The 14,185-nt window shown below is 47.1% G+C and overlaps 1 protein-coding gene across 1 annotated transcript in view; it reads right to left on the reverse strand.

The window, feature by feature from the left end:
* Positions 1-852: 852 nt before the first annotated feature.
* Positions 853-14,185, reverse strand: part of ADAMTS9 (ADAM metallopeptidase with thrombospondin type 1 motif 9) — a gene marked incomplete at both ends in the record, with an annotated part of 62,353 nt that continues 49,020 nt past the window's right edge. The window contains 10 exon segments of the mRNA XM_079540335.1: positions 853-942; positions 2,824-2,928; positions 3,861-3,952; positions 5,093-5,226; positions 5,322-5,416; positions 5,570-5,664; positions 5,901-6,033; positions 7,670-7,864; positions 8,924-9,094; positions 13,533-13,694. Coding sequence (XP_079396461.1) covers positions 853-942; positions 2,824-2,928; positions 3,861-3,952; positions 5,093-5,226; positions 5,322-5,416; positions 5,570-5,664; positions 5,901-6,033; positions 7,670-7,864; positions 8,924-9,094; positions 13,533-13,694 — 1,272 coding nt within the window.

The following is a 14,185-nucleotide window of genomic DNA, read 5'->3' on the forward strand; positions in this document are numbered from 1 at the left end:
ATGATGGATTCTACGATTGATTCTATTTGAATCTCCTGACAATTTCTCTGCTTTCTTCCTTTTCCCACTGATAAAGGCAGCGGATTAACTAAAATTACTGAGCGTTAATAAATACCATGTTAGCACCAAACCAGCGCTTTCAGCACTGGCCACAGAGGTCATGTGAAATTCAAAACATACCTAAAAGATAAAGATTGCTAATGCAACGAGCACTGTATTCATTGTCATGTTTTCCTTGAGTGCTGTCAGCCTAATTGCTAAATTAAAATTTAAGCACATCTTGTCTGTTTTCCTTACATCAAGACAGATTGAAATGCCAAAAATACCCCAATGCAGATTGTGTAGCACCGTGGAGGGCTAAAGCAGCCCGTAACTGAAGGAAAATTACTGATTGGAAGTAAACAACTGAATACAGTGACAATAAAGTATCACTTGTCATAATGCTACATATAATGTAGAGTACGCAAAATGCAGTGGTTTGACTGCAGGATTTAACAATAAAAAATAAAAATAGTAAAAGCAGCCTTAATATAATGATTTTACGTACAAAAATATTAAATCAAAATAAATAATTCCAAACATAAATATTATACTGTACATTAAGAATATGCGATCTATATACACACATAAACAGGTTAAAAAAGTGGGAGGCAGAGGTATTGCATCGCTATCCTTCATCCGTCTCATCTCCGCGGGCTGCTCTCAGAGAACCTGCAAGGCACAGATGGGGAGCACACGTCATGGGCTCTGCCTTCTGGAGGCCAAATCCTAGAGCCCAAAGCCCAGGGCTGAGCAATGAGCTGGCTTTGGGAAATGGGAGCCAGATGCTCTGTGGCCATGGCCTTACCATTGCTATAACACCTGCACGTCGAGGCCTGTTCCAGACGACGGGGTACACTTCCCACAGTAACCACCACATCTTCCTACGACTTTGGTACCATCCTGCAGGCAAAAGCAGAAATCACATCTCACGTGAGGACTCCACGCTTTGAAAAAGCCAGCTCTGGGTTATTCTATTGGTTTCAAACTAAAAGAGCTGAGATTTAGGTTGGATATAAGAAGTTTTAAATAAAGGTGGTGAGGCCCAGAGAGGTGATGGGTGCCCCGTTCTTGCAGATATGCCTTGGCTGGGCCAGGCTCTGAGCACCTGATGGAGCTGTAGGTATCCCTGTTCATGGCAGGGGAGCTGAACCAGATGGCCATTAAAGGTCCCTTCCAACTCAAACGATTCTATGATTCCAGTCAGGGCTTTAATAGGAAATGTCTCAGAAGAAAAAACAAACAATGCCTGAATCAATCTACAAAATTATAGTTATATTTAAATGTATGCAAATGTAAGTCCCTTTAGTATTGCCAGCTCAGGTGCTGAACACAAATAAGAAAGGGCAGTTTTGATTTATCACATTGCAAGATGCCCAAGGAGAAGGCCATTTGAAGGGATATCTCAAGGGCATCTACTTTCTTCAACTTGCTCCACAGTGAATAATCCCTTGTTCTGCTGTAATGAGCGCAAATCTTGGATCATGCAGGAGAAAGAACACATCTAGGCAGCATCAGCACTTTGGTGGTGAGTGAGCATGGGAAGGGCACGGTGGACATTTGTAGAGAAACACCTGTTTGGGAGGGCAGAGCCTGGACGCAGAAGGGCTCTGGTGCTGTCCCTCCTCAGCTCTTCATCTCCAAAGTCAGCACACACCCCAAAAGAATGCTGACCTTGGGCTGGAGAGCTCAGCAAATGAGGCAGCAAGTGGGGCAGGCAGCTCCAGCCTCAAGTCAGAGGATTGATGCCAGCATCAGCAACACCTACACATGGCCTTGTTTGTCCCACCTCTGTAGAGTTCTCCTCTTGGTCATTTCAATGGTCAGACAGTCCTTGGGGTGAATTCAACCCTCAATTACCAGAAAATTGGACTTAAGTGCAGGACAAGCTTGCACAAAGCATTTATTTTTAAATGAGCTCCATCCCACCCTTGACACAATTGATCCATGATTGCAGCAGGCTGCTGTCATCTTTTCTCGCTTTGCCTTTCTTTCTGATCCTGCTACAATTACACCCCTGGAGCACTGCTTGACAGATGCCACCGGGTGAAAGAGGCAAGAGCTGTCCCTTAGCCTCCCTGCCCCTTGTTTTAACTCTGATTGCATCTGCTCTGCAACCCCTAGGGCTGCTTGGGCTTCTCCTTTCTGAAGAGGGAAGAATTGCCAAGCACTGGTCAGAGTGAACATGTGAGGTCTGTGCCATTTCCCTGACACCTGCTGTGCTGGAGCATGGACCTGCAGCATCCAAAGCTGCCAAAAAGACTCCTTTAACAGCTCCAGTACCAACAAGGCTCAAGGCCAACTCTCTCAAAGGAAACTGAAAGCAGCCCAAGAGAGGATATGTTACGAATTGCTTACTGTTAAACGCCTCTGGTGACCTCCTTAAGGTAGAATGTATAGAATCATAAAGGTTGGGAAAGACCGCTAAGATCAACTCATCCCCACCGTGCCCACTGAATCTTCATCCTGGGACCCTCCTGGGGTCAATCCCTGCTCATCAAATCCAGCGCTGCCCACCTTAGCCAGCTAATTACAGGTAGCCCTGTCCCACAGCACTCACGGCCTGCAGTTTCACCACTAAGCAGGCTCACTAATTAATTGCAATAACTCTGATCAAGTTAAACCCACTAGGGTCCCCCCATTACAATTACGGGCAACACTTCGTTTCTCATGTCAGATGTTAGATTTCTGTTAGCGTCTCCTTGAGAGATGTCGGCAATTAGAAACTTCCAGTGAGCGGGCAGAACCATAATTAACATTATGACTTACTGCATTATGACTTACTGGGGATTTTTGAATTTCTGACACTGCATAATTCCCTTGGGAAAGCCACTTTGCCGTTCCCGTTAAAGACAGGCCTGTCCCATACAGGTCTATGCTGAAGCGACCCTAAAAAGCAAGGAGAGAAGCCTGGTTACCCCCAGAGCCCTGTGCCACAGCCACACTTCTCATAGCATCAACTGTATAATGGGATCTTGATTGCGGTGTTTTCAATTTCTCCATCACTCTGACAGTGATTTGCACACACTGCACAAATCGCAGCGTGTCTCTGGTTAGGAATTTCTTTCTCATTTGTAGCTGCAGGGAAGGAGGGGCTTTGCTTGGTTTTTCAATGTTTTCACTCAGTTTTCTGCTGCTTTTTCATGGTTTGCCAGTTGAGGGCATTCTTTGCTTTCCCATGGCAAATGGTGGAACCTGAAATGCTCCAGCAGCTGATGGAGAAAATGCCCAGGAACACAGCAGCTGCTCTCACTTTCCCTTCCTCAACTGGAGAGGGCACACTTGTTCTTATTTTCCACATTTTCCACTGAGCTGAGCTGAGCTTTTTTTTTTTTTCCAGCCTTCAGTAAAATAAAAATTCTTTTCGTTTTTCCTTAAATACGTTCTGTCCTTTATCCTCCTGATTTCAATATACACAAAATGGATGCAAAATTCATGGCTGTATCAGCACCCAACACAGATCTCCCAGTTTTCCCCTGGCAAACCCCATCCCACTCCATTTCTGGTCACAGCCCCAACCCACTACAGCACCAGAGGGCTGTGAGCTTTGCTCCCCATGACTGCTGTCTGGTCGGTGGGTGGACATAAGCAGCCAGGAGCCTACCGGAGGTGAGAAGCCAATCCTTAAGCTGCAAAGCTCGGCTGTAAGGTCCCAGCCCTGAAAGCAAAGAGGGAAGGAGATGGAGGGATGCCCTCTGCTGCCTGTGAGTGCGACTTACTGTTCAGTGCCATTTGCAAATGAAGTCCGGAGAGTCCAAGGTGTGGGGACTGTACATAACAAAAGGCACCAATTCCTATTCTGAAACGCTATTGTCAAATACCTGAGGACATTTGGCTGCGCTGTAGCAGTCCCCAGCAGTGGCATAAGGAACTGGTCGTCCATCATGCGTCCGGGCAAACTGTAAGTCAGTTGCTGCAGAGAGGAGTTGGTGAATAACACAGAAAGAAAGATGCAGGGAGAGAAAAAAAACACACGTAAACATGCTCTTCGCTAGAGTTTAAATTCACTGAAGCTGTTTTTGAACATTAGTTAAGACCTCACCTTCTAGACTTTTAATACTAAATCCCCAATTCATCCCAGACATGACTCCCAGCACTGAGTTTCACAGAATGCCCATACACTCACATTTACAGATGGGTTCAAATACATTGGTGATGTAAGGCCTAGATGTAAATAACAACAAAACCAGAAGCCCTAACTCTGCTTTTATCTCTCTATCAGACAATTTCAAATTTTGAAAAAGGACTTGAGACCTTCTAAATCTTCCTTTTGAACAAAGCCAAAAAACTGTCCAAAGACCGCCCCCAGCCCAGGGCTCAGGGATTGAAAAGGATACGGATGTGTTGCTCTAGATCTGAAGCCCCTTTCTGATGGGGATGCATAACAGCTCCTGCCTGATGGGGGTGCCCAGCATCTTTTGAGATTCATCAGGGAGCTGGTATCGAATTTTCTAAGGATCTGAACCTAGAAGCTCTTATAGCAGCTTTTTACAGTTTAGTAGACTGGAAGGTCTTTTGGCTTGGAAATAAAGCAATGACAAAAACCCTATCAGAGAGAGAGTCATTTCAGGAGAAAGGATTTTGATTTGTTAACAATCGTCACTATTTACTGAATGAGCTCCCAGTAATGCACTATGTTTCTAAAACGTTTGCTGGAAACTGACAGCATCCCTGAAGTCAAAAGGACTGAAACTGTCCCCATGCAGCAGGGAAGCTCCCAGCTCCTCAATGTGCTGGTCTCAGGATACCACTTGTTCTGCACACCTACAGTCACCACTTGTCCTGCAAACCCCCAGCCCCTCTCCCCACCAGTTATCTCCCCAGATTCAACCCCTCCAAGTGTCTCTTCCACTCCTCCACACACCAGCACTGCCAGTAGGCGTCTCTGATGCACTTGGGTTACAGCTTCTAAGTGCAAAGGTGACCGGGTCTAAAAGCTTTCAAAGAGAGAGCTCAGTCTCACTAGATACTACTGCCTGCTTATAATTACAGCTACATTTGTGTAAAATAAACATGATTTTGTTTTTAATGGCAAGGCCCTGTATTTACTCACTTATTATTTGCATAGTGTTCAGGTCCAGCCTTACTTTGCTGAAGGTGGAAAACCCAGCTGCTGTGTAATCTTTCCTACACTGGCAGTCTTCTCGTCTGCTCCCATTATACGGACATTCGGTCGGGTTATGCAATCTGAATCAAAAGAAAACCCTTTCTACTCATGACTGGAAAATATTGCCACAGCAATCAAAGACATCGGGAAGCTCAGAACTAAAGGGATTCCTTACCTGTATCCGTACACTTCTGAAAAGTTCTCTGCATCTCCATTTACAAGGGTCACGTACTCCTTTGGGCTGTCAGTCTGCATCCCAGAGCAATACACCTGGGGGAGAGAAGTCGTGATTTTGTCAGGCAAGGTATGCAAAGGGAATGCCCAGAAAACTGAAAGTAGGAAGTGCAAGTGGAAATTGAGGAGAACACACAGTGTCCTCTACCCCTTGGGAAAATGTACAATCAGTCTGCAGCTGAAACACACCTTTAATGTCTTCCCTTTGACTTTAAGGAAATATTCACCGTCTTCAGTGACACCTTGGAGAGTTTTAACATCATTGCAGCTCCTCGGTAATTCACCTGAAAGAAACCAGAACTGCATGTCATCACTGAGCGATGATATAGCACATTTCTTTTTCAAGGCACCTCAAGCAGCAAGGCAACGTGTTCATTTCTAAGAGGCGTCCCTGGAGCGCCTCAGTGCTTTCCTGGATGGCTCCCAACACTTGGAAATACTGCACACCTCCAGGAGCTCGACAGGAACAGATGCTCAAGGCATAAGAAAAGCAAAGGAAGGTGCAAAGCTGCAGACTCACAGTCGTGGACGTTGTGGCACGTCCTCCTCTCCTCGGGTTTCAGATCCACAAGGCACAAGTTGCTGAGCTGGTCATCGTTGGTCAGGCACTGCACCGAGCGGTGCATGATGCCAACCCCACAGGTCACAGAGCACTGCAAGACCAGAGGCAGAGGGTCGTGTTTTATCTCAAGGGCTTCTGGGCTTTGGACCATAAGAACCAATTTCCTTCTATAAAGAGGCAGCGGCAAAGGTCTCCATTTTGCAAGGATTGAATTTTAATCACAGAAGTAGCCCCTTCGATTATTAATCCCTTCATTATATCGTCATCCTTCATTATTTCAAGAAGATGGTACTTCTCTTAGCACTTACCTACTTAGTGAATGAGACTATGTTGGTTAAGGTCAACACTGTGCTCAAGCAAAAAATGTTCTTTTTTTGCAGTGGGAAGCTTGCACAAAAAGAAATGTTCACCAGAAGGACTGAATGCTAGATATCCTCTACTGGTGGCTGGAAGCATTGCTTGGACGTTGGCAGAGGCCTCTGAACAAGCATGGCACAATCTGCTGTTTTCTAACCAAACTGTACCATCTCCAAGCTCCCTTTCCCCTCACTGCCCAGAAAAGTGGAAAAATCTGCATAAATTGTGTGCTCAGATGGCCCAAATGAAGGCTGAAATGCTGAAGGTTACCACACCATTTGCAACCTGGCATTTGTTCTTCATTAGTTCCAAATCCATGACACTTCACCATGAAGCAGAGCAAAAGGTAATTTACAGTAAACCCCTTGAAAATCAGAGGTGAGCAGGGTCATGGCACTTTGTAGTCTCTGATACCTTCAGCAGCGCAAAGAACGTGCTCTCTGAAATGGATACTCTTCTCAACAGAGCTGCATTAACAAGCTGAATGTTTTGCACTGAAATTCTGGGTGGAAACACCAACAAACTGAGACTGAGCTCTTTGCTGCAATCCCTCTGCCCTGACTCTCAGGGAGGACCTGAGGCTTCCTGTGGGGCATGAGGAACTTGGGTTTCAAACAGCCCTGCCATTTACTGTGACAACTACATCTTGCTTGACTTGACCCTCGTTGCCTCGTAAAGGTTTGACAAATTCCTACAAATGCCTGAGCTGGGTTAATAAATCAAATTTATGGGAGAACTGCCACATTTCAAAGAATGTTAGAAGCCCAAAGAAGTGAAATGTTATCACCTTAACCAAAATTTGATCTTGTGTGGAGCCATTTCTGGGGCCTGAAGTACAAATAACTTTAACAGAAAGGTTAAGTTTCTTCCCCTGCCACGTCCCAGCATTTGTAAGGAGAAGGAAGAAGGCGGGGAAAGACAGAGGCTCTGAGCTTTTAAGGCTCAGATTACCAGAGTTCAGCCTGTTGCTTTTTCCCAAGCCTTGCTCACACACATGGACAAGCAGTATTGCCCCAGCTGCCAGCTATCCATCACTCCCTCTACTCTAGCACAGTAGTTTTGGGTCCTTTTCTGGCAGTACCTCACATTCTGACTAAGCAATCAGCAAGACCCTCAACATGCCCAGAAATATGGACAACTGAATTTTTATGACGATTGTGGCACTCATGGGTGTCATGACCCCACCATACGACAGGGCTCAGCACAGAGCAGAGGACCCTACACAGCATCAATGGCACTCGATGCATTCATTCACGCAACTCTCCAACACCACTCCCCTACCAAACCTTAGGAATATGTAACAAAGAAAAACAGGTTTGTTAGAATTCTTTTGGCTAAAAAAAAAAAAAAAACTGGTTTGCTAAACTTACGCTTCCCCAGTTGCTGACGCGCCAGGATGCAGAAACAGGGCACTCCCCAAGGTAGCAGGGCTGGATGTTGGGTGGCTGCGTGCCGGGGCAGCTGACCGTGTTCTGGTAGCCATATTCGTAGTGGTCCTTGCCGGTGTAAATCTCGCTGCACGACACCAGGCGCTGCCTGTAGCCCTTGCCGCAGGTGACGGAGCACTGAGGGCAAGGGGAAGCATCTGTCAGCACTTATAGGAACAGCAAACTGCTGTGAGGGAATGCTGTAACTATTACGCCCATCAGTACGCAGAATAGCTACAAGGCCTTGGACACCAGTGCTGCTCCAGGACCCGTGCCCAGATGGCTCCTGGGCACAATCCTCCACGTGCCAAGAAAGGAGCAGGTAATCCCCTGGGAACAGAGATATCTACTATCTGGGTTTTCTCCTTTTATTTTTATTTATTTACTTATTTTTGCCCATAGTGAAAGAAAATGGTCAAAATGCTGAAATGAAGGTGATGGAAGAAAGGCGGTTTTCCTTGTAATTAGAAGAAAACCAGTGCCCAAGACTTTCCCTTCTCTGTCCTTCTCCTTCCTGTGCTTTCTTGGATGGCATGCCTTTCCTTCCTTCCCCTCAGTCCCAGAATGTTTGTTTTTTTTTTCTTTATCCTGGCTCTTTCTTTTTAATCAGGGCTATGTCAGCAGCTGTCTCCTCACTTCCTTCTGCTGTCCTTCCAAGTGGAAAGTAATCCTGTGCTCACTGAAGAGGGAAGCAGGCTGAGATTATACCCTGGGTACTGTATGCCTCTGCATACAGTGCCTGCTACAAAAAGAAACCAAGGATGAAATAGAATAGAGCCAAGACCATGAGTAGAACAGAACTGAACTCATGAATAGCATAGAACAGAACCCATGAATAGAACGGAACAGAGCAAAACAGAACCCAGGAATAGAGTAGAGCATAGTAGAACGAAATAGAACAGAATAGAGGAGAGTGCCTGATGGATGTGATGAGCTCTGGAAGAAAACTGCCTCCTGATAGCAGCCAGGACTTTGAGCACACTGGTGTTCATGTTTTAGTACCTTGGCCATCTCCTGCAGCCCTTCTCCTCTCTGTCCAGCAGGGAAATTGCACACAGAAACAAACCAACAACTACTCGTTAAACCATGCAGCCCTGCCCTTGTTGCAATATCCCAGTGAGGTGGGCAGCAAGAGGAGGGAGCGGGGCAGCGTGGCCAGGTCCCAGCCTGGGGTTGGAGACAGGGATGAGGACTCACCTCTGACCACTCCCCGGTGATCCAGATGTATTCGCAGGGCGGCAGCCCGCAGCTCTCCATCTCTGGGGGCCGTTTGCTGGCGTCGCAGTGGGTGCTGCTCTGCACCTGCTTGCTCTCATCCACGCAGAACACCTTGCGGTACCGCGCCGCCTCCCCACACGTCTTCATGCACTGCTCACAAGAAACAGCGGCTCACCCAACCCAGCGGAGGTTTCGATAGATCAACCCACATCCCCACACCCAGCAAGCCTTCCTCCAGCAGCCTGAGTGAACTGGGCATCTCATGGGGGCATATCTGTGAACACTGCCATCACTTGCATCCCGGGTGCCCATCTGTCCCCAACCTATGGAGGTGCCAAGGCGCAGTGCAAGGATGGAGAGGAGCTGAGACAGCAGGATGGGATCCAGCTGTGGTGGTGCCAGGAGATGCAAAGGAACATGCCAGGACAGTGAGAAAGAAATTGGCCAACCCTATCATCTTGCCCCCACTAAATAGAGACAGCTGCCCCTTGCACAATACAACACCACTCCCTTCATTGTGACCAGTTTCATCCATGCATCTTCTGATTCTGTTCCTCTTTAAACATTGCCTTGCCTGATCCCGACCCAGGCTGGTTGAGCACAAACCCTCCCTAAGGTCTAATGAAGACCTCAAGGTTTTGATTCTTTGCTCAAATCCTTTCCCTGGCTGTGAGACTGCTCCTGCTGCCCACAAAGCACTTGCAATGCTCCTGGGAGCAATCCGTATGGCCAAAAAATGCAAATGAAACAAAATAAATCAGCACACAAATGACCGTCTCCGCAAAACCATATTTTTGTTCAGTCCCTGTCTGTAATGAGCTCTTAACACTTCCAACTAACTGGATTAAGAAGGAGAAAAAGTGCGTGAAGGTAATCATTTTATGTAACGTGCAGGGGATGTTTTTTCCCCAGGAATGGATAAAACACTCAAGCAGACCATCCCCGGTGGTACAGAAGCACTGTTTGAAGTCTCCCAGGCTCGGAGGACTGTGCCAGTTTAATCTCGTTACAGCAGCTCCCGCACTCCCAGCTCACCTGCAATTAGCAGATCTTAGCAGGTCCCCCTAATTGCCAAACGCTGTCAGAATCAAAATATTTGATAACTTTGGGTAATGAGATCAATACTCAGTGTAATATTTGCCATAAATTGGCAATAACCACGCAGGATGGGAGGGGGATCCAGCCCTACAAAGCAGCCTTGTTCTGAAGGAATAACTCAGCAGCTCTTAGGCAACAGCCAATGTTGCAAAACCCGCAGTCTGCCAAGAAACCCCAAGGGCTTCGTGAGCTTTTCAACCTTATTTACTCTCTCGCTTTAAGTCCTCGCAGTGGAAGTTGCTCCTAGGTCTGTGTTGAAGCACAGCAATGCTAAAGGGGCTAGAGGAATTTGCCGGAGTGTGATTTGCCCAGAGAGCAAAGAAACCATGCTGTATGTGTTTCCCTCTGATAGCTCCCTATTACGTAAGGAAAATGGGAAATTGGGTTATTGCACAGAGTGCAGCATCGCTGGTGCGCAGCGGGATGCTCAGTTTCCCTGCTCTCATATTTCCCCTTCCTCACATATATTTAAGCCTAAATTTGATAGTTTTTGATGAATGAACTGTCTCTGCCATCAGTGGGTACTCCGATGTTGGTCATGAGCAGTAACCACATTGAAAGCCCATACTCAAATAAAATCACTGATTGCTGAGAGTGACACACTCAGACAGACAGAACTATAGTTCAATAAGATTGGGAAAGACCACTAAGATCATCCAGTCCAACCATCAACCCATCCCGCCATGCCCATAACCACATCCCTCAGTGCCACATCTCCACAGTTCTTGAACACTTCCAGGGATGGTGACTCCACCACTCCCTGTACAGCCTGTGCCACTGCATCACCCTCTTTCTGAGAAGAAATCGTTCCTAACATCCAACCTTATATGTCACCTTGCTTTAGTCTTCTCTGCAAATTATGGTCATACGGCCAACTAAAGCTGCACCAGCTCTGTGCATCTTGCCCTCATCAGTTAATTGCAGTTTGATTTTTGGCATTTTGGGGATAACTGGCAATTAAAATAATCCCACTGAGACATTAAATACAACACAAAGACAGTGAGATATAATACAAATAATAAAACAAATCAAAGAAACACTGCAGAGATTCCAATTGGCCACAGCAAGGTTATAAGACATAATTCGCACAAGAAACAGACAGATCAGCTGGCATGAAAAGGCTTTTTCCTTTGGTATGAAGACAGATTTTGTAAGAAATCTCATGCTCATGACCCATCTAAATCTCACATAAAACAGCAAGGCCAGGGGACAATGGAGATGGATAGCAAGAGCTGAAAAACAGCCCAGGCATGTGACAAAAATCATCTCTTTCGCCCCATTTCCCAAATTGTGAACTATTTTCCCCACAGATCAAATTAAGGACTGTTTCAAGCAGTTCTGCAACTCTTCTAGAATAATAATAATTAAAAAAAAAATCCCAAAGGCATTGCTTTGTGTAAGCATTCATTGTGCTTCTTGTTTTTCTAAATCAAACAGTGAAGCGCAGATGAGGAACAGCCCCACTCCAGAGGCACTGCAGACATCCCTTGGGTGGCTCTGCAATCCAAAGCATGCAAGCATGCCTTCATTTCCCCCAAAAAGCAAATGTCAAAGATTCCGCAGCTTCCAGAGCTGTGCACTGTCCCTCCCACAGGTTCATACTCAGACCCTCTCTATTACTTTCCCCTCTTGGTGATCCCTGACATAGCTGGGCCTTTTCTATTGATGTTCTCCTTGCTGCTGTGGGAATTGAGAACAGCTAATTAATACTGACCCAACAACTAAGTGGTAAATGGTTTTCAATAAGTTCCCTATTACTTCTCATTGGCAAAACAAACTTTTTCTAAGCAACAACAAAATGGGGCAACAAGAAACCCTCTTGACAGATTCCCTCTAAAGATAAGAAATCAAGAACAGGGCAGCACAGGGATGTTATTTTACATCCTGCTTTCATGTCAATTAGGGTTCATTGCTTGGAGAATACTAATGCAATCTGTGCCTCCTCACTGCAGGTAGCACAGCCAGGACTTATGGCTGGGGATAAGGAGATGCTACATTTATACCGGGTACCTCAGAACAAAATAAGTGCTCTGAACTGCTTGGAATCAGCTACAGGGCTAAGCTCACAGCAGGTGACACCTACACATTCCTATTAACCATAAGCTCTGGGTGAGGAAACACCAGGAATAAAAAGCACCTTAAAAATGTTTGAGATTTCCTTGGTACAGTGGGGAAACTTTGGAACACATTAGCATCCACCTTAGGGTTAGGGTGGGAGGCAGGGGCTATCACCACCAGCTTCAGAAGTGCAGAAATAAGGGAAAGAAGGCAAAAGGAAGATGTAGGACAAACAACGTTTCCGTGCTAACGATGCTGTTGGACAAGGACTGTGACTGTGTGCTGTTTGCTGTCTGTAAATCTATTAGTTAGGGACATTTGAGGGGCTCTGTTGAAGCAGAAGTTCATTGCCACAGCTTTGCTGCTGCCTTCTAGGCTGCTGCTACTTTGGGACGCCTGTGCTGTGTTGGGACACTTCAGCTCATGGCAGGTAGCAACAGGGCACCATGCAGGACTCTCAAGGACCCACACCCTTATGCATGGAGGCACTACTTAGGATTATAAACACATCATATGGAACGAAGCTGAGCTTGTTTGCATTAACTGTTTCATAACAGTGACCATAATTCATGTTTATCCTGCTCTCCAGAGCTAATCACTACTGCAGGCATTGAGGTGAAGAAGACCAGGCTCTGATCCCACACCTGCACTACCAGTGGGATCTTTGTTGCCCTAAGGGTGCAGAATCTAGCAGTGGTTCTGCAGGGAGGCATTTGCTTCTGACAGGGGGCCTTCTGCCTCCTCTGTCTCTGCATCCCCCACTGAGGGCACGTGATGGGGATCCCATCTCCTCGATGGGACAAGGACACCCCTCTATGGGATTCAGCTTCATCATCTTTCCCATTTCCAAGGCTGGCAGCTCCTTTCACAGCCCAAGGACAGCTTTATCCTCCTGTCCCTAACACTTCTGACCCTTCCCTGCCTCTCCTCTGTAGCATTTTAGGCAGCCACTTTCTGAGGACCACCTGCACACCATCACCCCATACCCCAGCACCACCAGGCAGCTCACCCATGCAACTGTCAGAGGGAACAGGGCAGTGAAGCAAGAACCACCACGCTCACCACTTCCTCCAGAACTATGTGCCCGCAGCAGCAGGGCTGGCTCTACTCATAGAGGGCCACAAACCTCACAAACCAGACCCAAGCACACCGCACCCCAAACCCACTCCATATTTGCATAGGCCCCAGCCAAACGCAGGGCAGCACGAACCAATAAACTAACACCACTGTGCTATTCCTCTGCTCTCCCTTAAGCGCAGCAAGGGAAGAATCACAGCCAGCACGCATTAGCATCTCCCCCGCCTTCTTTTTTTCTTTTTTTTTTTTTGGCAAACCCAGCATGCAACCCCTAAAACCCCAACGCAGATAGACCCAGGCCCCCCCACCCCCGTTAAGAGCCCGAGCGGGGGCCGGCGGGAGGGGTCCCGCTTACCGCTTGCCATTCGCCCGCAGCCCAGCGATGCGTGGGGCACTCGGGGAGCTGGCAGTCCCGCTGGGCTGCAGGTTGGCTCGCAGGGTCGCACGCTGCCGTCGGGGCACCGCCGTGGCACTGCACCGCGCGCCGCTGGACACCGCGACCGCAGGACACCGAGCACTGCGGGAAGGGACAGAGGTGGGTGAGCGGCACGGGTTGCTGCGGGGGTCTGTGCTTTGCTGTGCCTCCAGCCAGGCTGAATTCTGGCTCAGCTGAAGGCAGGAGTTCTCGCTGCTGGTTTCAGCAGCGTCAGGTTTTCTCAAATCTAAGCCCGAGCAGGGGGAAATGCTCGGAGCTTGAATGCGCAGTTCAATGGGACGGCTTCCCAGAGCTGCGAAGCTCTGTGTGTTACTTCTCCTGTAGAGAATGGCTTGGCTGGGAAGGGACCTTAAGTATTATGTAGTTCCAGCAGTTCAATATACACAGCTCAAAATACATCACAATTGTCATTGCAGCAGGCTTTAAGGAAAAGCAAGCTTGTGTTATATAGAAGAAGGTGTACAGCAACCTAGATGTAAAGTTATAATGCAGTTGCAATTCCTTCCAGCACACATTCCAACACGCACATGACTCAAGTCAGGATACACTGTAGAACTGTGAAAATTAGCATC

The sequence above is a fragment of the Tetrao urogallus genome (assembly GCF_951394365.1).
Source record: "Tetrao urogallus genome assembly, chromosome: 10".
Lineage (NCBI taxonomy): Eukaryota > Metazoa > Chordata > Aves > Galliformes > Phasianidae > Tetrao > Tetrao urogallus.